This window comes from Poromitra crassiceps, assembly GCF_964638095.1.
Source record: "Poromitra crassiceps genome assembly, chromosome: 6".
Taxonomy (NCBI): domain Eukaryota; kingdom Metazoa; phylum Chordata; class Actinopteri; order Beryciformes; family Melamphaidae; genus Poromitra; species Poromitra crassiceps.
In genome coordinates this window covers 44,231,946-44,256,047 of record NC_139627.1, presented here as the reverse complement: position 1 = coordinate 44,256,047, position 24,102 = coordinate 44,231,946, and the positions used below count along the sequence as shown (strand labels likewise).

The window sequence follows — 24,102 nt, the reverse complement described above, 5'->3', positions numbered from 1 at the left end:
AGATTTCATATTGCTGCTCAGATCTCATGTTAAGGTTGGATGTATAGGTCAAAATGGTATTAATTCTGCATTTTTAGCCACAAAAGCTGATAACAGGTCTCATTGGAATGTAAATGATTAAAATTAACTATTACTTTTTATGTATTTGTTAGACTAAGTGAAGCTCACATTCCACATTCAATATACTACACACTATATTATAATACAGTATATTATACTTAATATTAAATTATACTATCATACTTTACTATACTATAATATACCTATACTATGATGTACAGTAGTAAACTATACTTTAATATACTATAGCTATACTATACTATACTACACTACAGTATGATTTAATATCATCTACTATAGGCCTACCTTACTATACTACTGTATACTAATACTATACATGTTTTCGGAGATTGAATCATCAGACACCTTGAAATCCATTGAGATTCCATTGAGACCTGTTATCAGCATTTCTTTCAAATTACAAATAATTTCAATTTAAAATCATTTTGTAGCCCAACATAACTCATTTTCCATGGTACTGTACAGCTAGGATAAATCAACTATGTTTGATTGACTGTGTATTGTGAGTTGTGGATGGGTTGGAGCGCGAGCAGGTGCCATGAGCTCACCTCTGCAGGTGACTGAAGAGCAGCGTCATGGTGTCTTGGTTGGGCTTGGGCAGCTGCTGGACCAGCTTCTTCATCGCCTGCACCTTCTGCTTGTGATCCTTTATTTCTGTGCGGGAAAACAGGAAACGTCATTTTTTAAATGCATGACATTACGGGCTAGCTGCGATACGCTAATTAATTTGATTAATTTACTTACTTTGAGTGCTATAATTGCCTCGGTAATTAAAAGTAACTCATAAACTATGGCCAGTCATGCCATGCTGACCACGTGTAATTAATTCCTGAACTACAGAGAACGAGGGAAGTTTCCTGCACACTGCTAAAATGCTATCTTGGCGTTTTTACCGTGCGTAGATGGATCAAAACCAAATGCTTCTCTTGATTGTCCTCGCTTCTGCACATTCAAGTGGTGTTAGTCAGACATTCAGTAGAAATGGTTGATTATTACAGGAAGCCATTAGATGCTGTGTTGTACTGTAACATGAGCTTTGATCGCTGACCAATTAGAGGCCATGTGGGAATAGCCTATCAGGCTCTTCCTCGTGGGACTGCAGATCATACTGGTGCTAATGCAGAAGCTGGAGAGTCAGTCAAATGACCATCATGCTCCTCCTTCTATTGGAGGGCCTTCGTTTTGACCTTTCACCCCTGGGACGCAGGCAGCATCGACCGCGTTGCTGGCAGGGTCGTGCTCATGCTAACGTGTTTATTTGCCTGTTGTGATGATCAGGTGAGAGAAATACCACGGGTGGCTTTGATCAATCTGGTAAGACTTTCCTTCATTGCAATCACACACACACACACACACACACACACACACACACACACACACACACACACACACACACACACACACACACACACACACACACACACACACACACACACACACACACACACACACACACACAGATGAGCTGGCTAGATAATCTGGATGGGGGGATCCTCAATTTAGTCTTCACAGTCCCAGAGACATCAATCCCAGGGATCAAACTCCTTTCAACCCCCAAATTTTGAGGGAGAGGGAAAAATGTTGCATGTTAATCTGAACAGATGTTTGCCTGCTTTAGATCTCTTCTATTTAGGAATAGCTGAGCCAAGACGTGTATCTGTCTTTATAGAAGCAGAGGAAGAGAGACGTGTATCTGTCTTTATAGAAGCAGAGGAAGAGAGACGTGTATCTGTCTTTATAGAAGCAGAGGAAGAGAGACGTGTGTCTGTCTTTATAGAAGCAGAGGAAGAGAGACGTGTATCTGTCTTTATAGAAGCAGAGGAAGAGAGACGTGTGTCTGTCTTTATAGAAGCAGAGGAAGAGAGATGTGTATCTGTCTTTATAGAAGCAGAGGAAGAGAGATGTGTATCTGTCTTTATAGAAGCAGAGGAAGAGAGACGTGTATCTGTCTTTATAGAAGCAGAGGAAGAGAGACATGTATCTGTCTTTATAGAAGCAGAGGAAGAGAGACATGTATCTGTCTTTATAGAAGCAGAGGAAGAGAGACATGTATCTGTCTTTATAGAAGCAGAGGAAGAGAGACATGTATCTGTCTTTATAGAAGCAGAGGAAGAGAGAATCGAGTGGGATGTTTTCAGTCAAACTGTGTACCTCTTGCTCATACGGGAAACACAATACCATTCTGTAGTTCCCCCACTATGTTAATGATACGACCATATAGACCTAATTAATGCTCTGTTTATTTGAATGTGATCTCTAGTTGCTCAGTTGCCTTCGTCTTTTCTATGGAGAATACTGAATGTAGGCTAACTGGCTGCTAGTTCATGTTCAAGCCCTTCTCACTCTCAACTCGTTTGGTCTGGACCCCTGTGCAGGGTAGTCCAATAGATTTCTATAGAACTCCCACAACGTGCAGGGTACAGTAGTCTAATACACCTCTATAGAACTCCCACAACGTGCAGGGTAGTCCAATAGACTTCTATAGAACTCCCACAACGTGCAGGGTAGTCCAATAGACTTCTATAGAACTCCCACAACGTGCAGGGTAGTCCAATAGACTTCTATAGAACTCCCACAACGTGCAGGGTAGTCCAATAGACTTCTATAGAACTCCCACAACGTGCAGGGTAGTCCAATAGACTTCTATAGAACTCCCACAACGTGCAGGGTAGTCCAATAGACTTATATAGAACGCCCAAAATGTGCAGGGTACAGTAGTCCAATACACCTCTATAGAACTCCCACAACATGCAGGGTAGTCCAATAGACTTCTATAGAACTCCCACAACGTGCAGGGTAGTCCAATAGACTTCTATAGAACTCCCACAACGTGCAGGGTAGTCCAATAGACTTCTATAGAACGCCCAAAATGTGCAGTGTATTCCAATAGACTTCTATAGAACTCCCACAACTTGCAGAATAGTCCAATAGATTTCTATAGAACTCCCACAATGTGCAGGGTAGTCCATTAGACTTCTATAGAACTCCCACAACGTGCAGGGTAGTCCAATAGACTTCTATACAACTCCCACAACATGCAGGGTAGTCCAAAAGACTTCTATAGAACTCCCACAACTTGCAGGATAGTCCAATAGACTTCTATAGAACTCCCACAACATGCAGGGTAGTCCAATAGACTTATATAGAACTCCCACAACGTGCAGGGTCGTCCAATAGACTTATATTGAACTCCCACAATGTGCAGGGTAGTCCAATAGACTTCTATAGAACTCCCACAACTTGCAGGATAGTCCAATAGACTTCTGAACTCCCACAATGTGCAGGGTAGTCCAATAGACTTCTATAGAACTCCCACAACATGCAGGGTAGTCCAAAAGACTTCTATATAACTCCCACAACGTGCAGGGTAGTCCAATAGATTTACTGTATATAGAACTCCCACAATGTGCAGGGTAGTCCAATAGACTTATATAGAACTCCCACAACATGCAGGGTAGTCCAATAGACTTATATATAACTCCCACAATGTGCAGGGTAGTCCAATAGACTTACCGTATATAGAACTCCCACAATGTGCAGGGTAGTCCAATAGACTTATATAGATCTCCCACAATGTGCAGGGTAGTCCAATAGACTTCTATAGAACTCCCACAACGTGCAGGGTAGTCCAAAAGACTTCTATAGAACTCCCACAATGTGCAGGGTAGTCCAAAAGACTTCTATAGAACTCCCACAACGTGCAGGGTAGTCCAATAGACTTCTATAGAACTCCCACAACGTGCAGGGTAGTCCAAAAGACTTCTATAGAACTCCCACAATGTGCAGGGTAGTCCAATAGACTTCTATAGAACTCCCACAACGTGCAGGGTAGTCCAATAGACTTCTATAGAACTCCCACAACGTGCAGGATAGTCCAATAGACTTCTATAGAACTCCCACAACGTGCAGGGTAGTCCAATAGACTTATATAGAACTCCCACAATGTGCAGGGTAGTGTGACAATGAAATAAAGCGCTGGCCAGTAAGGGTGTATTGGCCAGGGTGGCAGATGCATGTAAGCATCTTACTGTCACTAAGACAATATGCTCTCTGTTTTTAGAAAGGTGCTATACATACAGTACACATTATTATTATTACCACTATAAAGATTTAGCTCTATGTATGTACAGTATTATGTAGTAGATATTGTATATATTTATTGTGCTGTATATATGACTATATGGCAGCAATCCATCTAAAAGAAAATCGACCCCAGAAGTTCTCCCACGCACTGAAATGCATAATTTGCACCCAAAGAGGCTTATAGGAGAATAACTATAAATCTTCACTTCCATTTCGACTTTAACCTCGCTCAATAAATAATCACTTTCACCATGAAGTTTCACAGCACAGCTAGAGAGAAGTGAAGTGTCTGACTTGCCATTGCCTTGGCTGTTAAAGACCGCAGTGAAACAGCGCCAAACAGAGTGACATCACAGCGAAGCTTCCAGCCCGTTCATCTGTTGAACGCGGCAACCTGTTCACCCTCTTCGTCGCCGGTGAGGCGTTAACCCCGTGCATCTCCCGTGCTCACCTCAGCAGGTCAGGCGGCGCGGGGCCGCCCTGCGTGGTGTTCTCATTAGGGCAGGTTGTTCAGCAGACAGGCAGGACAATGTTTGGCCCTGCTCTCTGTTGTAGGGCCGCGGCTCCCCTTGAGCACGGCGACAGCAGATGTCTGCGTGTACACCGAGCTGGCACGGGCACAGGTGGCAGATGCGATGTGTCGGGTGCCAACCGCCGCCAGTTGGGCACAGATGGACCATCACGTTCAGGGAGGGAGCGTCGGGGCCCCTGACCTTCTGCTGCCTGTAGGTGAGGCTCTCTGGAATGTGGGAGTGCTTCCCTGAGTCGTGAGGAAACCGTTTGACCTCCTCCTCCCCGTTAAGTTTGTAAAGAAATGACAAAAACACCGCGCGGGGCAGAGTTTCCACCGAGAAGCTGTTCTGACGCAAAGAGGTGCCGTCTCTGCTTTTGGATTTGAAAGAAGAGATCAATATTTGCCGGCACCTGCTGTCGCGCACAACCTATCAGCAGTAGGCGGGCTTTGAAATATTTAATCTAGTCTCTATTACTGGCACAAAGGACATGATTCATTAATTACTTTGCCGTTGGTGGCGGACATATTGGAGATGCCCCTCAGCCTACCATTGCGGACAGATGGCGGGGACACTGTCATTAATTTAAAGCAGGCAGAAATGTTCCGACTGTGCCATCGAAATATCGCTGAATCACTTCAGCTAACGACACGCAGCGGAAACGCAGGAACCACTCGGAAACGACGGCGACGCAAACAATGCCAAGAACAGAGTACAGTCACAGAACTGTACTCTATCTAATATCTCGATGTCCTTTAGTGAGTAAAAACCATCATTACAGGTCGATTACAAGCGGGAGGAGGGCGGGGGCTTGAGAGTGACAGGAAGTGTCTGGGACAAGTGACAGGACGTGTCAGAAGACTAAATGAACATTAGTCGTGGCGCGCGGCAGTCCCCGGCCACAGCATTAAGCTGCTTTTTGGGCACCTTGAGGGAGCAGAGTGATTTATGGTCTGTTATGACAAGAGACCATTACAAGTCCCCACTGAGCTCTGTTTACAACAACACCAACAAACACACCAATGTGGAAATGAAATCCAATACAATGACGAGGGGTAACGCAAGGAGCCGTAACGCCCCCCCCCCCCCCCCCTCGCATTCTTTCAACACTCGGGCTGAGCGAGGTATATTATATACTCACGCTGCAGCTTAACGTAGAGATATACTGTACAAACTAGGCTCTTCCATATTTCAGCATTAACTTATTATTCTCCTGTACAGTGTCCTCAGTGATGCAATGACCAACTGGAATGTCCTGAACTGGAAAAGCAACATGTACAAATTACATTCTGAGTAAATTAATTAACAAGACAATAGCATCAAGTCCCCCCCCCCCACCCCCCATTCCCAGATAACTGTTTCAATCGGTGACATAGCGACTAGATACACATTCAGCACCTAAAACTGCTGTGCATCTAATCCCATTACAAACAGAGAGAGCTAGTTTGTGTCGAGACAGCTTGCCGTACGAGCCCGTCTGCAGGCTCAGTGTACTGGCTTACCAAGGCCCCGTCAAGGCAAATATTAGCAGAAAGCAAAATAATCCTGCAGGTTGTGATTAAGATTTTAAATGGATCCCAATTGTGTGCTTTTGGTTAATGAATAATAACAAAGTCTTAGAGGATGGCGTCTGTAATTTATTAAACATGAAAAGCTCCTTGATGAAATATAGAAACTAGATATATTTTTGCATTTCAAACGATCTGCGTGGCCAGCTTACTTGCATGCTAATGAGGCAGAGTTTCAAAGAGTTATAAAAAGAAATGAACTAATAAGTACCATTGAATAGGCCCTGTTTCGCAGAAGGTGTCATCTTGATCAGAGGTATAGCCGGATTGAGCAATTAAGCCACAAAAGCCGCACGCGAGCACAACGGTACAAAAGTGAATTGATGCATTCTATCGTGCATGATGCATATTTATGTAAGGGCTTCACTCTGCACCCCAAACACACAAACATACAAGCATAATTAACATTCATTAGGGATAAGTGAATAATCAATCTGACTGATGATAATGGCTCTGCTGTGCTCTCTAAGTCTGATATAACAACTCAATACCTTTTGTTTTTTTGGGGGGTAGCAGGTAAAGGGACAATCCCTCATATGTAATAATAATTAATAATACATTTACCGGTAATTTATTGAGTGCTTTTCTAAAAACTCAAAGACACTTTGAATTTAAACAAGTGGTGTGTAGATGACCTGGAGCTGGACTTCAGCCTTTCCAAGAAATCTTTGTATAAAATATGCTTCTAATGAGCTGCAGCATGTAGAATATGACTATATTATCATATCGATAGCACCTCTGAAACCAGTCTGCGAACAGATAAATACGCAAATATCAGATTCTCCAATTTGCCATATCATATGTACATCTCTGTTCAAGAGTGGTTAAAGTGAGAGTGGAATGAATTGATATGTGCAGGTAATGGGCAAAAACAAGAGATCAGATTGACACTCCTGAAACATGTTTGTGCTTCTGTGTCATAGAGGGTGGAGAATGATGGAGAAAAGAATCAGGAAATATGGTCAGCTACAGTACAGTAGTGTGATGCCAAAGTCTCTGCAGCTTGCTTCAGAGTGTGGAGATCTGTTCTCGCCTGGGTGGCCCAGTTACAAACTCACATGACTATTTCCATGGTTACTGAGGGCATAGACAAGGACCAAACAACTGGGGAAAATATGCCTTTTTGCTAATTAGCATTTTTGAATTAATAGAATAACCATTTTTACGAATGCTCGCCCGAGTTTAATTTCTGCGAGTGAGACTAGGGGGGGTGAGGGGCAGAACGAGGAAAAGGAAACTATGCTGAGAGAGGTCAATTCTCTGGTATACAGTAAAAATAAACAGCTCGCAAATGCGCCATTACACACACACACACACACACACACACACACACACACACACACACACACACACACACAGGAGAATCTCTGCCAATTTACACATTTACTGGTGATACTTTGAATTACATCCTTACTAAAAAAAACACACACACACAATAAATAAATAAAAACGTACAAATTATAGCAACAACTTTGGTGTTCCAAAAAAGATAAAAGTCAATTGATCAGTGTTTGCATTGATTTTGCTGGGAACAAAAAGGCAGGCTTGTGTGTGAGACAGGTGGCTGGAGATTCCAGATCCCCCGCTCTGATACGAAGGGCCACATGAATAATAGATTGTGCTGCGTTGGTGCCAGGATCATGGCCTGCAAACACAGCTGCTCCTCTCAGCCATCCAAGAATGAACAGCTCACAGGGAAGGGAAACGGGCCACGCGGGCCCCACCTGAGGACCCGGCACAGATAAGAAAGAAACACAAACTCACCAAACGGAGAGAGAGAGAGAGAGAGAGAGAGAGGGCGAGAGAGAGAGAGAGAGCGAGAGAGAGAGAAGGAGGAGTTAACAGCCATCTGTGATCTGTGCACAAAAGTAGTGAGAGAATGAATAAAAGGAAAATAAAAAGGAATGAGAGAGGGGGCGCGGAACTGAAAAAATGTGTTTAGCAAAACGTGTTTAGTTTGGGACATGGTATTATTACATAACATAAAAACTACCATTGTTAAAAGCTTTAAAGTGGAAATGACAGTATTGTTGTGGCTTTTAATCATTGCAAAAGGCTGATAATAAAGCAGTGGCTCCGTCAATATGTTGCACACTGTTTCTTGCTGGGTGTCGTGGAAAAATATGCGCATGTCGAGACACATGATGATGATGATGGCAGAGCAAAGCTCTCACACTGTGCACTATCTACTGGCCGGGTCACACTGTGCACTATCTACTGGCCGGGTCACACTGTGCACTATCTACTGGCCGGGTCACACTGTGCACTATCTACTGGCCGGGTCACACTGTGCACTATCTACTGGCCGGGTCACACTGTGCACTATCTACTGGCCGGGTCACACTGTGCACTATCTACTGGCTGGGTCACAGCGTGCACTATCTACTGGCTGGGTCACACTGTGCACTATCTACTGGCTGGGTCACACTGTGCACTATCTACTGGCCGGGTCACAGCGTGCACTATCTACTGGCCGGGTCACACTGTGCACTATCTACTGGCCGGGTCACACCGTGCACTATCTACTGGCCGGCTCACACCGTGCACTATCTACTGGCCGGGTCACACCGTGCACTATCTACTGGCCGGGTCACACCGTGCACTATCTACTGGCCGGGTCACACCGTGCACTATCTACTGGCCGGGTCACACTGTGCACTATCTACTGGCCGGGTCACACCGTGCACTATCTACTGGCCGGCTCACACCGTGCACTATCTACTGGCCGGGTCACACCGTGCACTATCTACTGGCCGGGTCACACCGTGCACTATCTACTGGCCGGGTCACACCGTGCACTATCTACTGGCCGGGTCACACCGTGCACTATCTACTGGCCGGGTCACACCGTGCACTATCTACTGGCCGGGTCACACCGTGCACTATCTACTGGCCGGCTCACACCATGCACTATCTACTGGCCGGGTCACACCGTGCACTATCTACTGGCCGGGTCACACCGTGCACTATCTACTGGCCGGCTCACACTGTGCACTATCTACTGGCCGGCTCACACTGTGCACTATCTACTGGCCGGCTCACACTGTGCACTATCTACTGGCCGGGTCACACCGTGCACTATCTACTGGCTGGGTCACACCGTGCACTATCTACTGGCCGGCTCACACTGTGCACTATCTACTGGCCGGGTCACAGCGTGCACTATCTACTGGCTGGGTCACACTGTGCACTATCTACTGGCTGGGTCACACTGTGCACTATCTACTGGCTGGGTCACAGCGTGCACTATCTACTGGCTGGGTCACACTGTGCACTATCTACTGGCTGGGTCACACTGTGCACTATCTACTGGCCGGGTCACAGCGTGCACTATCTACTGGCCGGGTCACACTGTGCACTATCTACTGGCCGGGTCACACCGTGCACTATCTACTGGCTGGGTCACACCGTGCACTATCTACTGGCCGGCTCACACCGTGCACTATCTACTGGCCGGGTCACAGCGTGCACTATCTACTGGCTGGGTCACACTGTGCACTATCTACTGGCTGGGTCACACTGTGCACTATCTACTGGCTGGGTCACAGCGTGCACTATCTACTGGCTGGGTCACACTGTGCACTATCTACTGGCTGGGTCACACTGTGCACTATCTACTGGCCGGGTCACAGCGTGCACTATCTACTGGCCGGGTCACACTGTGCACTATCTACTGGCCGGGTCACACCGTGCACTATCTACTGGCCGGCTCACACCGTGCACTATCTACTGGCCGGGTCACACCGTGCACTATCTACTGGCCGGGTCACACCGTGCACTATCTACTGGCCGGGTCACACCGTGCACTATCTACTGGCCGGGTCACACTGTGCACTATCTACTGGCCGGGTCACACCGTGCACTATCTACTGGCCGGCTCACACCGTGCACTATCTACTGGCCGGGTCACACCGTGCACTATCTACTGGCCGGGTCACACCGTGCACTATCTACTGGCCGGGTCACACCGTGCACTATCTACTGGCCGGGTCACACCGTGCACTATCTACTGGCCGGGTCACACCGTGCACTATCTACTGGCCGGGTCACACCGTGCACTATCTACTGGCCGGCTCACACCATGCACTATCTACTGGCCGGGTCACACCGTGCACTATCTACTGGCCGGGTCACACCGTGCACTATCTACTGGCCGGCTCACACTGTGCACTATCTACTGGCCGGCTCACACTGTGCACTATCTACTGGCCGGCTCACACTGTGCACTATCTACTGGCCGGGTCACACCGTGCACTATCTACTGGCTGGGTCACACCGTGCACTATCTACTGGCCGGCTCACACTGTGCACTATCTACTGGCCGGCTCACACTGTGCACTATCTACTGGCCGGCTCACACCGTGCACTATCTACTGGCCGGCTCACACCGTGCACTATCTACTGGCCGGGTCACAGCGTGCACTATCTACTGGCCGGGTCACACTGTGCACTATCTACTGGCCGGGTCACAGCGTGCACTATCTACTGGCCGGGTCACACCGTGCACTATCTACTGGCCGGCTCACACCGTGCACTATCTACTGGCCGGCTCACACCGTGCACTATCTACTGGCCGGGTCACACCGTGCACTATCTACTGGCCGGGTCACACTGTGCACTATCTACTGGCCGGGTCACACCGTGCACTATCTACTGGCCGGGTCACACCGTGCACTATCTACTGGCTGGGTCACACCGTGCACTATGTACTGGCCGGGTCACACTGTGCACTATCTACTGGCCGGGTCACAGCGTGCACTATCTACTGGCCGGGTCACACTGTGCACTATCTACTGGCTGGGTCACACCGTGCACTATCTACTGGCTGGGTCACACTGTGCACTATCTACTGGCCGGGTCACAGCGTGCACTATCTACTGGCCGGGTCACACTGTGCACTATCTACTGGCCGGGTCACACCGTGCACTATCTACTGGCCGGGTCACACTGTGCACTATCTACTGGCCGGGTCACAGCGTGCACTATCTACTGGCTGGGTCACACTGTGCACTATCTACTGGCCGGGTCACACCGTGCACTATCTACTGGCCGGGTCACACTGTGCACTATCTACTGGCCGGGTCACAGCGTGCACTATCTACTGGCCGGGTCACACTGTGCACTATCTACTGGCTGGGTCACACCGTGCACTATCTACTGGCCGGGTCACACTGTGCACTATCTACTGGCCGGGTCACACCGTGCACTATCTACTGGCTGGGTCACACCGTGCACTATCTACTGGCCGGGTCACACTGTGCACTATCTACTGGCCGGCTCACACCGTGCACTATCTACTGGCCGGGGGATTTCAATTAGAGAGCTGGTGAAGTGGAGTTACAATCATCCCAGCTCTCATTCCGGCGGGTCCGTCCGGGCCCAGAGGATCTCCCCCCTGTAATGCAACCCCATTACTGCCAAGATGGCCGCCGCGGCGCTAATGATGACGAGCCATCTCCTCCATGGGCACCGAGAGACCGTTTCACATTGTCTTAAATGGAGGGTGATAGATGGGCATGGGGCAAAGAGGCACACGTATCCGTTTACAAGCTAATGCCTGGCACAGATGTTGCCCTCTGCTCATGAGCCCATTGGCTCAGCCAGGTTGCTGCTGATTCTCTTTAGCAGAAGTATTTTCTTAATTACATTATGCCCAAATGAAATCCATAATGTCTGAAACACTTTTCTCCTAATGACGCTTTAGCGACCTAGCTAGCTAAGTGGCTACAGCTAGGCTATTTGGATGTGATGGGATGTAGGCTTAACCGTGCGAGGCAGCTGGATTTGTGCGGGAATGAGATCACGGTTGCGCGACAAATCCATTATTGCCACGCGCCATTTGGTTGAATTGAATGTCCTCGGTGGGTGAAGTTAGCCTGTGATAGACGGACGGTTCATCCAATCACCTGCCATGTATTTTTAAGCGGTGCAGCCGCTTCTATAAGTGACTTTGTGTGTGTTCACCGAGATTTTGGGGAGACTGGCTTCAGGCGACAAGGAAGGGGTTGTGGCCCCGACCCCAGCTCCCCGGTCTGCACAGACAGACAGAGGCACAGAGGGCAGGCGTAGAGAGAGAGATGAGTAATGATGTCTCGAGGAGTGGAGGACGATAGCGTTTCGTCGGTAAAACATACATGCACACACGGTCACACGCACAACACATTCACGCACACACGCACAGTGTGCAAGATACTGTACATCTGGAAATTAATTCTGAATTCATTTCCTCATTGGCGAGACTTTGGCGTGCTATGGAGTGGCTCGAAACACGTACAACCCAGGATAATGCACACACGCATTGCGTGCCTGCCCATTTTAACCGGTTTTCAAGATGGAGTTCCCAGCTGGTTGTGTGAAACAAATAATCTGGCAGCGTCAGGTTAGGTTACGGTAGGCTAATAGCGAACCTTATTATTTATTTCTCTTTCGCCTACCAGAGCTAAAGTTAGCAGCTAAAGTATTTGAGGCTACTTCAGGTAACGCTACACATCAGGAAGGCCATCAATCTCTGACACTTTCCAACACAAAGATGTCACTCTCTCTACAACACAAAACGATAGCTCGTTTGAAATGTAAACTAAAGGTGGTCCAGCAAAACATCTGCTAACATCTCTCTTCACCCGTCCTCCCGTATTCCCATATTGTTTAGTCACAAATCTGTGCATTCTCCTCCCCTGGCCGTTTGATCTGGGGTAGCAGAGAAACTTGTAGCAGGTTAGCCTAATTACACCTCCTGCTATGAGGGGCTTCCTCCACTGCTAATTAGTTGTCTAAACGCTGTCTGCGACTCATCAGCCACGCACATGCTTATCTGATTAACTGGATGGAACCACCTTGAGTGCCAGTGGGTATTCTGGCCTACATTTCGAGCATGTAAATATTTATTGCCAAATTATGCCACCACCTTGGGATTGTTGGCAATCTGCTTTCAAGGTCTCTGTGAGAATATTTTTGGGCGGAACGGATTTGATAATGGAGGAGATTTTGCTCTAAGCTGCGTCAAAAACCTGGTTCGCCCGGTAAAAATAGGCCGCACCGAACTACATTTGAAGCATTCTTGTCCAAATACAGTGCTCTGTGCCACTGCAGACGTTATGTGGCAGATAAGAGTATACCTTAGTCACATATGAGACTAACTGATACTGCTGGCCCACGGTTCAACCCCCGAGGCAACACATGGCTCAGGTAGCATTTCAGCACCAGACTCCGACCTTTAATGGCATTGTTTATACAAGGTTAGCCCCGCGGCGGCGTCTGTCCGGCTGATGATGGGGTGTGTGTGTGTGTGTGTGTGTGTGTGTGTGTGTGTGTGTGTGTGTGTGTGTCGGGGGGTGGGGGTCTGATGGCCAGGCCTGATGATGGTGTGTGTGTGTGTGTGTGTGTGTGTGTGTGTGTTTGTGTGTGTAAGTGTGTGTAAGTGTGTGTGTGTGTGTGTGTGTGTGTGTGTGTGTGTGTGTGTGTGTGTGTGTGTGTGTGTGTCGGGGGGTGGGGGTCTGATGGCCAGGCCTGATGATGGTGTGTGTGTGTGTGTGTGTGTGTGTGTGTGTGTGTGTGTGTGTGTGTGTGTCGGGGGGTGGGGGTCTGATGGCCAGGCCTGATGATGGTGTGTGTGTGTGTGTGTGTGTGTGTGTGTGTGTGTGTGTGTGTGTCGGGGGGTGGGGGTCTGATGGCCAGGCCTGGTGGAGCTGATGGAGATGTGAGACAGCAGGGTGACACATGAGCGCCTGGAGGATCTGGTGACAGCTTCTGTCTGGACCTCGGACTGAACACCAGGTCTCACAGGAGCCTTTGAAGCAACACAGTGAGCCCAGACAGGGTTTACTTCATAACTAGGGGGGTTTCAGAGGTGAGCGAAAGAAGCCCGTCCTTACTTTTTTGAGATAGTGGAGAAAACACGTTATTACAAACCACATTCATTTGATTTCTGTTGGTGAACGAATGTCAAAAGCTTTGTGGTTCATTCAAAATTGAATTGTGAACTGATAGTACATAAATTGAGCATATATGCGTTAGTTCTAGCAGGCCATGGAGTCAAGCTCAGCTCACAAACCCAGCCCACAGAACTGGGAGAATTTCAGAGGTGAGCAAAATAACCCCTTCCTTACTTTTTGAGATCATGGAGAAAACAAACACTTTAAACATTTAAAAACAAAAACATTTTTTTTTTTTAATACATGCATTTGATTTCTATTAGTGAGAGAATGTCAAAAAGGTCCCTGTTTTATAGAATGCCTTTATGAGAAATTGTCATAATTCTTGTGCTATTACACTGTAACCATGGATTCCAGTGCATCATCCTACTGTGCTATGCATGCTTTGTGGTTCATTCAAAATTGAATTGTGAACTGATATTACCATAAAAAGCAGACCTTGATTTCTATTCAAACTAAAGAAGAAGAATTAAATTCAACTTCGTACACGAAACCTCGTGTGGTCATTCGCGTTTCTACTTTATTGAAGCTTTCCAGGTGAGAATGTCATATCATTTTATCAGCTAAAATTCCTCAACTCCTCAATGAATTTGACTCGACTTACAAAATCCTGGATTGGCCTCAATTGTGGCAGGCTTTCTATTGATCTCCCCCTCTGTTCCTGGCTGTGCACATAGTGTAAACATCAACGTTTGCATATGAGCTGAATTCCCAGTGGACTCTCCCTTTCCAGCTCAGAGAGTGAGAAATAGTTTAGTCTTTAAGTGAGCTGCCTTCAGGGACAACAGTTCTCGCGGCAAACACACAGGCACTCACTGTAAACAGGATTAAGGCCGAACACACCGCAGGGCCAAATATGAACGTGTTATTATGTAAAACGCCGGGTAAACTGCACAAAATATGGTCTTGGCTGGATATCAACTAGCATTCTGACACATTAGCCAGAATCAATGTCATATTTAGAGGGGATGATGAAAATGAATGGCAGCAGAAAAAGAAGTATTCGGGCCAGTACTTTGGGAACAATAGGAGTGACTGCAAGGTGACTGCGAGCCTTTGCCAATATGGCAAAGAAAGCAGCTGACACAAAAGCAGCGGTGTTGACAGAAAGTGCAGCTGGTCTGTACTCACTTATGGCGTCCACAAACAGCTCAAAGGATCGGAAGGGGAACAGCGGCTCTGGCAGCTCGCGGAAAAACATCTTGAGCGCGCCGGTGACAACGTGGATGTCCTCCCACTGGCTGCCGTCCAAGTTAAGCTCCTCCTCTGGGGAGAACACCAGGCGAGGCAGAGGACAGGAGGGAAGACAGAGGCGACAACACAGCTTTAATTGGGAGAATTAGCTGGGGCTAATTACTATGCTAATGTTTACCTGCTAACAGCGCTCGCTCGCTCGCTAACAGCCGGGCCTCCGCGGCTGCCCAGAGGTCTGGCGCCACATGTTTTTCGCTCGGCGTTTGAGGCGATATAACCCTCCGCAGAAATCACTGGGTTTTAATAGAGCTGAGACCGGAGAGGGGCCCCTGGTGGTGACACAGGCCATCAGGTAGACGAGCCCGTTCTTTTTCACAGGGCCACAGGAGGGAGGCCGTGTGTGAGCCGGAGCCAAGCTGACAGGCCTGGAGGTCTGACGCTGCCACGCTAGCTGCACCGAGTCACATTAGGATGGAATATTGTGCTTGGAAACGTGCCATCCTTCACCTACTGAGACAATTAGCCTTTACAAGGCGCTAATCATGCTGCTATCAGGGGATCCGCCAAACTATTCACATGGCGAGAACTCATTTTCCAAAGGCGGCTGCTTGCATTCATTTGTGAAGGGGGGTTTGACGTAAGTCTTAAACTTGCACCTCCAAAACGCTATTCACTGCGTGTCATTCGTTCCTGTTTTAGGTTTGCTCGCACACTAGATGCGTCGACTTTCAGCCAGTGCCTCTGCCTCCACTTGACACCTAAGAAGCTCATTTCTAATCAGCACACACACACACACACACACACACACACACACACACACACACACACACACACGCACACACACACACTGTTGCCTGGCTATTGAGCCTCGGCACAACGATTCACTTGAGGGAAAGTCGGCCTTTTTTCTTTGGAATGCACTTCAAGTTCAGCTGAGGAGCGGAAAGGAAAATTAGCATCGGTGGCAAAGGCTGAATATGCCCTGTGGAATCTTCATAGTTTGCTATGCGATGTGCTAAACGTAGGCCAGTCGACATCATGGAAACCATCCCAGGCATTGTGAGCGTCCCTCTGCCTCGACAATGTCCAGTGTCTGTGAAGCGGCGCGGGGTTGGAGGAACAACGCGCAGCGTGAAGAACAAAATGGGTCGGCACAGAAAGTAGGCACATGGTGTCACCGTGCCAATATGCAGGGAATGCTGGGAATGCCGGTGATGTCACTCTCCAGCACTGCCTCCTTGTGTTTTGCGATCCCGCCTCTGAGCCGGGCGTCACAAGGTACAGAACGAAGTGGCCGTCCGGGTAGTGCAGCGGCAGATTCCCTGCCTGCCGAACACGAGGGCCGCAGGTTCGAGGCCCCCGTGTTTACCTCCGGCTTGGTTGAGTGAGCGGCCGTACAGTCACAGTTGGCCGTGTCTGCGGGTGGGAAGTGGGATTAAGGGTAATGTGTCCTGGTCGCTGCACTAGTGCCCCCTCTGGTGGTGGTGGAACTGCGGGGAATTAGTGTGATCCTCGCACGCGCTACGTCCTGCCGGTGAAACTCCTCGCTTACGCCGTCAGGTGAAAAGACGCGGCTGGCGACTGCACATGTATCGGAGGAAGCATGTGCTCGTCTACAACTCTTCCCAGATCGAACAATGACGGGATAGTAGGGGGAATTGGCCGAGTACAATTGGGGAGAAAAAAGGAGGGAGGGGGGAACTTGATCAAAAAAGCGTTTCAGTGTTTTGGAATTATACTAATTAGGTTAGTGGTCTGTCGTCGTTTGTCCGTGGGAGAAATCCCCATAGGGGAACGTCTCACATCTAAATGTTGTTTTGTGTTTGAAGTAAACTGTTAACGTAACGTTAATGGTAAACACAAAACCCAGAGTAAAATTCCAACTCACAATGAGGGCAAACTCTGTGTAGCTTGTTAACTGCTGACAGAAAATGACAATTTACTAACAACTGCAGTTGTGGAAAGCATTCTCGTTCAACCAACCTTCATCCACTATGAACCGCAGCTTCTGGATGGTCGATAGGTTGCCACTGACTCTGTAGATGCCACCGACATCCAGGCCTGGAAAATGTACATGTTAAACACAAGTGAAATGGTCTTTATTACAGTATGTTCAACAAACACATGTAAATACAGACGGATGCCATCGGCTTCCACACCAGACCTGGAAATACACATGAGATGTAAGTGAAACAGTATTATACAATCAACATATTTTTTGTTTTTGCTCCAAGTGAAATGCTTCATGGTCATTCATGATTCAGTAGGTCACAGGTTGGCTTGGCTCCAGCCTTAACACTCGTTATATAAGGATTTTTCTAAATGTCTATGGAGAAAATGAATGGAAAACTCACTTCCGGGGCAAGAGATGTCACGATGTCACGTGACTGTTCAGCTCTATACTGTACATGCATGACTTTCATATTGCATGAATATGAAGTTGTATATTGCACGGCATTACTGACATAACAGTTCTGTGCAAAAAGTCTATGCCGGCACCCTAGATTTTTTTTTATACATTTTGTCTTAGATGTTTATTTTCTACATTAGTGTGTCAGCAGACTGCTTTTTACATGATTTTTTAAAATAATATATATTTAGAAACTTTTCATGTCATAATTTCTGAAAGCATCTTCGGTTTATGATTTCTATTTTTTTTTTTACATGGCTAAAACCTTTGCACAGTACTGTATTGGATCGATATGACTTTCTGATTCACATTGTTCATGACTACAGCAGAATTGCCAGTGGATATATAATAATAACAATAATAGTATAATGATCCAAATACTACACGCACAGATATGCATTTAGAGGACAGTTGAGTATGGATGAGACTGGAGTTCTTGGGTTCTGGAGTTCTTGGGTTCTGATTGCCATTGTTCTGACGTCTGTGGAGTAAACCGTCACATGGGTCCATTTCACAGGGAGATTTTGAGGACTATACTTTGATTATAGAGTAGGCCTGCCATTCTGTGCTGCATCCAAGGACTCAACACGAGCCTGCTGCCAAACCAACGCAATATCAGCCGACAGCTTGTCATGCGTTCACTGTTCCCCTGATCAAAATGAATGTTGTTGTTTTTTTTACATGCAATTCTATGTAAGAGCGTGTTCATAGGACTCGTATTCATTTAATGAAACCTGTTACAGTTCACGGGACGTAATACAGCTTTTAGTTGATGATATAGTGTGACAAATAATTACTTGGCGATATTGATTTTGTACACTTTGTGTAATTAGTTCAAACATCATGTGACTCGCAAGTATGAAAGCATCCAAATTAAGGTTAGACTGATATATAGCGGTTTGCTATGGAAGCGCATCAGGGCCCGCCCACATGTGAAAAATGTATGAAATTGGAAAATCTTTACGACGTTAAAATATCAACACAAACCGATCGGTGACTTTAGAATGAAGCAAAACCCCCACAGGGTGTGAGACTTCAAAAATCAGTCGAACCGTAACGCACACACGCACACACACGCACACACACACACACACACACACACCCCAGAGCCAGTGCGGAAGAGAGTGGAGCACATTCCATGAGATGCCCACGCAGTTCCTGCAGCTCAGTTTGGGGACACTGTTGTCACAGCAAACTAACACTGGGCAGAGGTAGCCAGGGTGACATTTTCTCCCCTGCCCTTTATATTGATTGCACTAATGAATGTCCACATTTCATGCGTTTGACAGCGGCACGGAATGTACCATTGTCACTGCCGGGGGTAACTTGAGGATATTAGGCTGGCGCGGAAAGCAAAGGAGACACTGCGTCCCACCATGTCATAATGACCTGATACGCTCAAATCCATGTGGGGGCACATTGCTTTCAACTTCAACTTCCTTCCTGAAGGTTGTTTGTTTGCGTCTCTCTCTCCCCTTCACAGCTCCCCCGTCGCCTCGCCATGAGCTTCACTCGTGTCGAAAGGTTTATTTTCTTAGCAGGCCAAAGTCCATCATGGATCAATAAACATAACAGTTGCTCTAAATCATAATTGCCATAGTTTAAAGGCGCTCTTAATCAGCATTATTTTCTCAGCAAGTTTATCGGGGCCGCCGCAATTTTACCCCAAGATAACTAATAGTCGTGAACAAATGTTCAGCCAAAACCACAAACGGGGGACCCATTACACCAACACATCATTCACTCTCAATTTCGGCGCAGTTGTAAACAGTCTGAAGTGGACTCCATTCTGGACGGTGACCAAAAATGAGTGATTTGGGATGCTGGGGAGTGTTTTCCTCAGGGTTCAGCCCCCTTTGCCTCGCCAGCTATGTTAGGGAGCCTGGGAAAGTGCTGATCAGACACACTGCGCCGGAACGCTCAAAGTCAACGACCGAGACACACTTCTTTTCCCAAGCAGCCACTTTGGACTGTGGATCTTGTCAAATGAGCTCGAAAATGTCAACATGGAACGAGAGTGTAAACAGTGTGAAACGCTGAAACGGAGATGGCGCGATTGTGCGAGATGACGCGTCGGGGAGAGACTGAGGAGAGGTACAGAGAGGCCGCAGGATGTGGAGCTGAGAGAAGATCTCAAAAGCGAATCCAGGAGAAGAACGGCGACGTGCATTCTTCTCCCAGCCTTTCCCACACAGATATCATGGATGTGAATCTGGTTCCCATACGCAATAAAACACACTGGCAAATGTTAGCTTTCAGCAGAATGGCACGAGAGCACATACCTCGTTTCTCCACCGTCTCCAGACAGAGCTTGACGAACTTTGGCACGGTGGTCCCTTCGCGTTCGCAAAGTGTCAACAAGTGGCACCCGAACACACGATCTGTAGGGGCAAGGAAGGGTTATGACTTGTTAGAAGAAGTTTGTGCACATAAAAAAAAAAAAAAAATGCTTTTTAGTTTTGACTCAACCTTTTAATATTTATTTGATCACAGTTTCTCTCCTTAATTGTACTTGGCCAATTCCCGCTCCAACCCCCTCATGCTTCCTCCGATACATGTGCAGTCGCCAGCCCCTTCTTTTCACCTGACAGCGAGGTGTTTCACCGGCAGGACGTAGCACGTGGGAGAATCATACTATTCTCTCCGGTTTCCTTCCCGCCCGAACAAGGCGCACCGCCCGACCAGAGGAGGCACTAGTGCAGCGACCAGGACTCATAACCCACCGGCTTCCCACCCGCAGACACGGCCAATTTTGTCTGTAAGAACGTCTGACCAAGCCGGATTTACCGCTGCGGGAATTGAACCTGGGTCCCCGTGGTGGTAGGCGAGTGCTTTTACCTCTGCACTACCCAGAGACACCCAAACCTTTTAATACATCCTTTACAAACGTCTGTGACATTACTCTGTTCTGGTTTGTCAGATCTCACATTTCATTGCAACAGTACAACTTTAAGTTAAAAGCGGACTATCCGTTCAATCGGATCCATCTTTCTTATTGACATGTTTGCACATGAACCTTGCATCTTCCAGAGGCGGCTCCTCGCTCGCTGTCCTCATGTGAGCATTTCCATTGCTTCATTACTCCACTTTAGTCCAACTGACTTAGTGAAGAAAGGCCTCTGTGAACTCGGCCCAACAGCCACTCCATTCCAAAAAAAGGCTCTGCAGCAGCTCCTAACTTCATCAAGCCAAGTGGGGAACAGAGAGGCCGTGGCCTCGACGCCTCTCGGGGGTTATAGCCAGCACACATGGAGCACAGGCTGATCTTCACGCTCGGCTCGGCTCTGAGGTGCTCTCTCGCCGCCCGGCGCCCGGAACATCAAAGATCGCCCTCTCTTGTTTATACAGCGGAGGGGAGGGGAGGGGAGGGGGCACCACATACATGAAGGACTCCGAGCGAGGCACCTTTGCATACAAAATGCACTTCCCCAGCTCTCGGCGAAGATAAGCAAGGAGGGGGGGGGGGGAGAGAAATGGAGCAAAATTACCCCTCCTAAAGGAATTCAAATAACCCTCGCGTCGCATGGATTTAATTTGCATTCTGAAGAATGATAGGAGAGAGGAGTGGAGGGGGAGGGGGCGGGGAGAGAATGTGATTTGAGGAAGCACACTCTCTGAAGTGGCTTGCCCACCAGCTCTGCCAAAAAGGACAGTCTGGGGGCCACCTGCCTCATTCCTTAATCCACAAGTATTTCATTTATTCCGTCAATAACGTGCCGCTGCCTTTGATCTCGCGTTTGTCCCGTGGACACGACATTAAAGAGTCTCCTTGAAGCTGGGGGGAAATTCCAAATACCGTTACCTTCCCCTTTAAATACCGTTACCTTCTTCTTAGGATTGCAAATGTGCTTAAATATGCCCTTTAAATGGTGTCTTTTCCTTCGACCGTGAGCTCAATAAATTAGATAGCCCTTTGAGGAAAGGGCTTCGGTGGGTAGCTGCCCTGATCGGCGGCGGCTTGCTCCAGTAAAAATGCATTGGGTTGCTCTATCGGCCGCATGGCGTTCTTCCATGTTTGAGGAGAAGAGATGATTTTAGAATCACTGTAAGACTGATTAATCATGTTGCCGTGGTGACAATCAATTATGAAAACAATTTAATCTTAAAAACTATGTTCTACACTGCTCTGCAGAGAGTGACTGTTAACTGAAAACTTAGACAGTTACAATATGTGAAGGCATAACACATGAATAAACAGGCATTCTCAGACAATCTCTCCTTGTGGGGACATGTGACAGGGACTGGTGTGTTGGGTAGCAAGTACTGTAGGCCAAGGTCATTTTGCAGTTGTTTTACAGATTGTGAAAGTGCAGATTGTAAGCTTTCAAATGAGGTGTCATACATTGAAATCTGAAAATAGTTGAAGAAGATGTGCTTATTTGAATGTCCGTACTCCAGACAAAATTGACCTGAAAGTTGGTGAACAAGCTTGCTTTACCCTGAACATGTTTGGTTTGCTAACAAATTATACTGTAAGTATTTGGTGATCCTAAAACTTGTTTGTTATATTGAGTGCATTCTACAACATCTAAACTTGCATAATATGCCACATACATACATACATACATACATACATACATACATACATACATACATACATATCTTTTGTGCGATTTCACGGTTACCTGCTACTATTTATGTGCTGAGTGTCAGACAGTGTTTGAAAGAGTGAAAAGCATCACCTTTAATGATGCCTTTCTCTTGTAAGGTCTTCATCGATGGCCGCCGGATGATGAACTTCTTCAGCCGGTTTTTCACCCCGCTCTTGTCGGTGCTGTCCGACACGCTGTGCTTCAACTTGGAGTTGGTAAACATGTCTGCAGAAACACGCACACACATGACAGAAAATGCTAATGATTACACTTCAAATGTACAGTAGGGCAAACTATTTTATTTGCTGTAAGTTGTCTTTGCTCAACCTTTATAGGTCTATTGCACTTGGGGCTAAATCAGGACAGGCTATTGGTGTTTTTGGCTACAGCTATGCTGGTTGTGATAACAGACTGCAAAGCAGAGGACTTGAGTTTAGAAGAGAAAGAGCCACAGTAATATACAGAGAGTGAAGCTGAAACATCCTGATGCAGAACCGTGAGTGAAGCCGACAGATCCTGAAGCTGAACCCTGAGAGTGAAGCTGACAGATCCTGAAGCTGAACCCTGAGAGTGAAGCTGACAGATCCTGAAGCAGAACCCTGAGAGTGAAGCCGACAGATCCTGAAGCAGAACCCTGAGAGTGAAGCCGACAGATCCTGAAGCAGAACCCTGAGAGTGAAGCTGACAGATCCTGATGCAGAACCGTGAGTGAAGCTGACAGATCCTGATGCTGAACCCTGAGAGTGAAGCTGACAGATCCCGAAGCAGAACCCTGAGAGTGAAGCTGACAGATCCTGAAGCTGAACCCTGAGAGTGAAGCTGACAGATCCCGAAGCAGAACCCTGAGAGTGAAGCTGACAGATCCTGAAGCAGAACCCTGAGAGTGAAGCTGACAGATCCCGAAGCAGAACCCTGAGAGTGAAGCTGACAGATCCTGATGCAGAACCCTGAGAGTGAAGCTGACAGATCCTGAAGCAGAACCCTGAGAGTGAAGCTGACAGATCCTGAAGCAGAACCCTGAGAGTCAAGCTGACAGATCCCGAAGCAGAACCCTGAGAGTGAAGCTGACAGATCCCGAAGCAGAACCTTGAGAGTGAAGCCGACAGATCCTGAAGCAGAACCCTGAGAGTGAAGCTGACAGATCCTGAAGCAGAACCCTGAGAGTCAAGCTGACAGATCCTGAAGCTGAACCCTGAGAGTGAAGCTGACAGATCCTGAAGCAGAACCCTGAGAGTGAAGCCGACAGATCCTGAAGCAGAACCCTGAGAGTGAAGCTGACAGATCCTGAAACAGAACCCTGAGAGTGAAGCTGACAGATCCTGAAGCTGAACCCTGAGAGTGAAGCTGACAGATCCTGAAACAGAACCCTGAGAGTGAAGCTGACAGATCCTGAAGCTGAACCCTCGCTCGCTTTCATTTATGCCCAGAGAGACATTTCAAGATACGAACATTAAAGGGACGTGTGTGTTTGTTGTCCCCCCACAGCCCGCCCAGCAGTGGGAGACTTGAGTATTGTGAGTTGTGTCCCTGACTTATCTTTACAATCTTTCGAGAAGGGGGGGGGGGGGGGGGGGGTCTCGACTGCAGGATTTTAGATTAACTAGGCATCTTGCGCGCTCGATTCCTAGGCTCGCCTGCTGCGCGGGCTCACTAGGCCTCGCCCAGCTGGCCCTGCAGCTCACATATGCAGCTCGGCTGCTGCATAGCCTCGCTTGCCCTATTGGCGCGCAC

At 47.5% G+C, this 24,102-nt stretch overlaps 1 protein-coding gene across 1 annotated transcript in view; it reads right to left on the bottom strand.

Annotated features, from left to right (window-relative positions):
- The window catches only part of arhgap15 (Rho GTPase activating protein 15), a 66,469-nt gene that overhangs the window by 10,669 nt on the left and 31,698 nt on the right, over positions 1-24,102 (bottom strand). The window contains exons 8-12 of the mRNA XM_083639326.1: positions 22,462-22,596; positions 20,062-20,160; positions 17,353-17,430; positions 15,307-15,441; positions 630-735 (exon numbers count right to left, since the gene is read on the bottom strand). Coding sequence (XP_083495452.1) covers positions 630-735; positions 15,307-15,441; positions 17,353-17,430; positions 20,062-20,160; positions 22,462-22,596 — 553 coding nt within the window. The remainder of the gene's footprint in view (positions 1-629; positions 736-15,306; positions 15,442-17,352; positions 17,431-20,061; positions 20,161-22,461; positions 22,597-24,102) is intronic.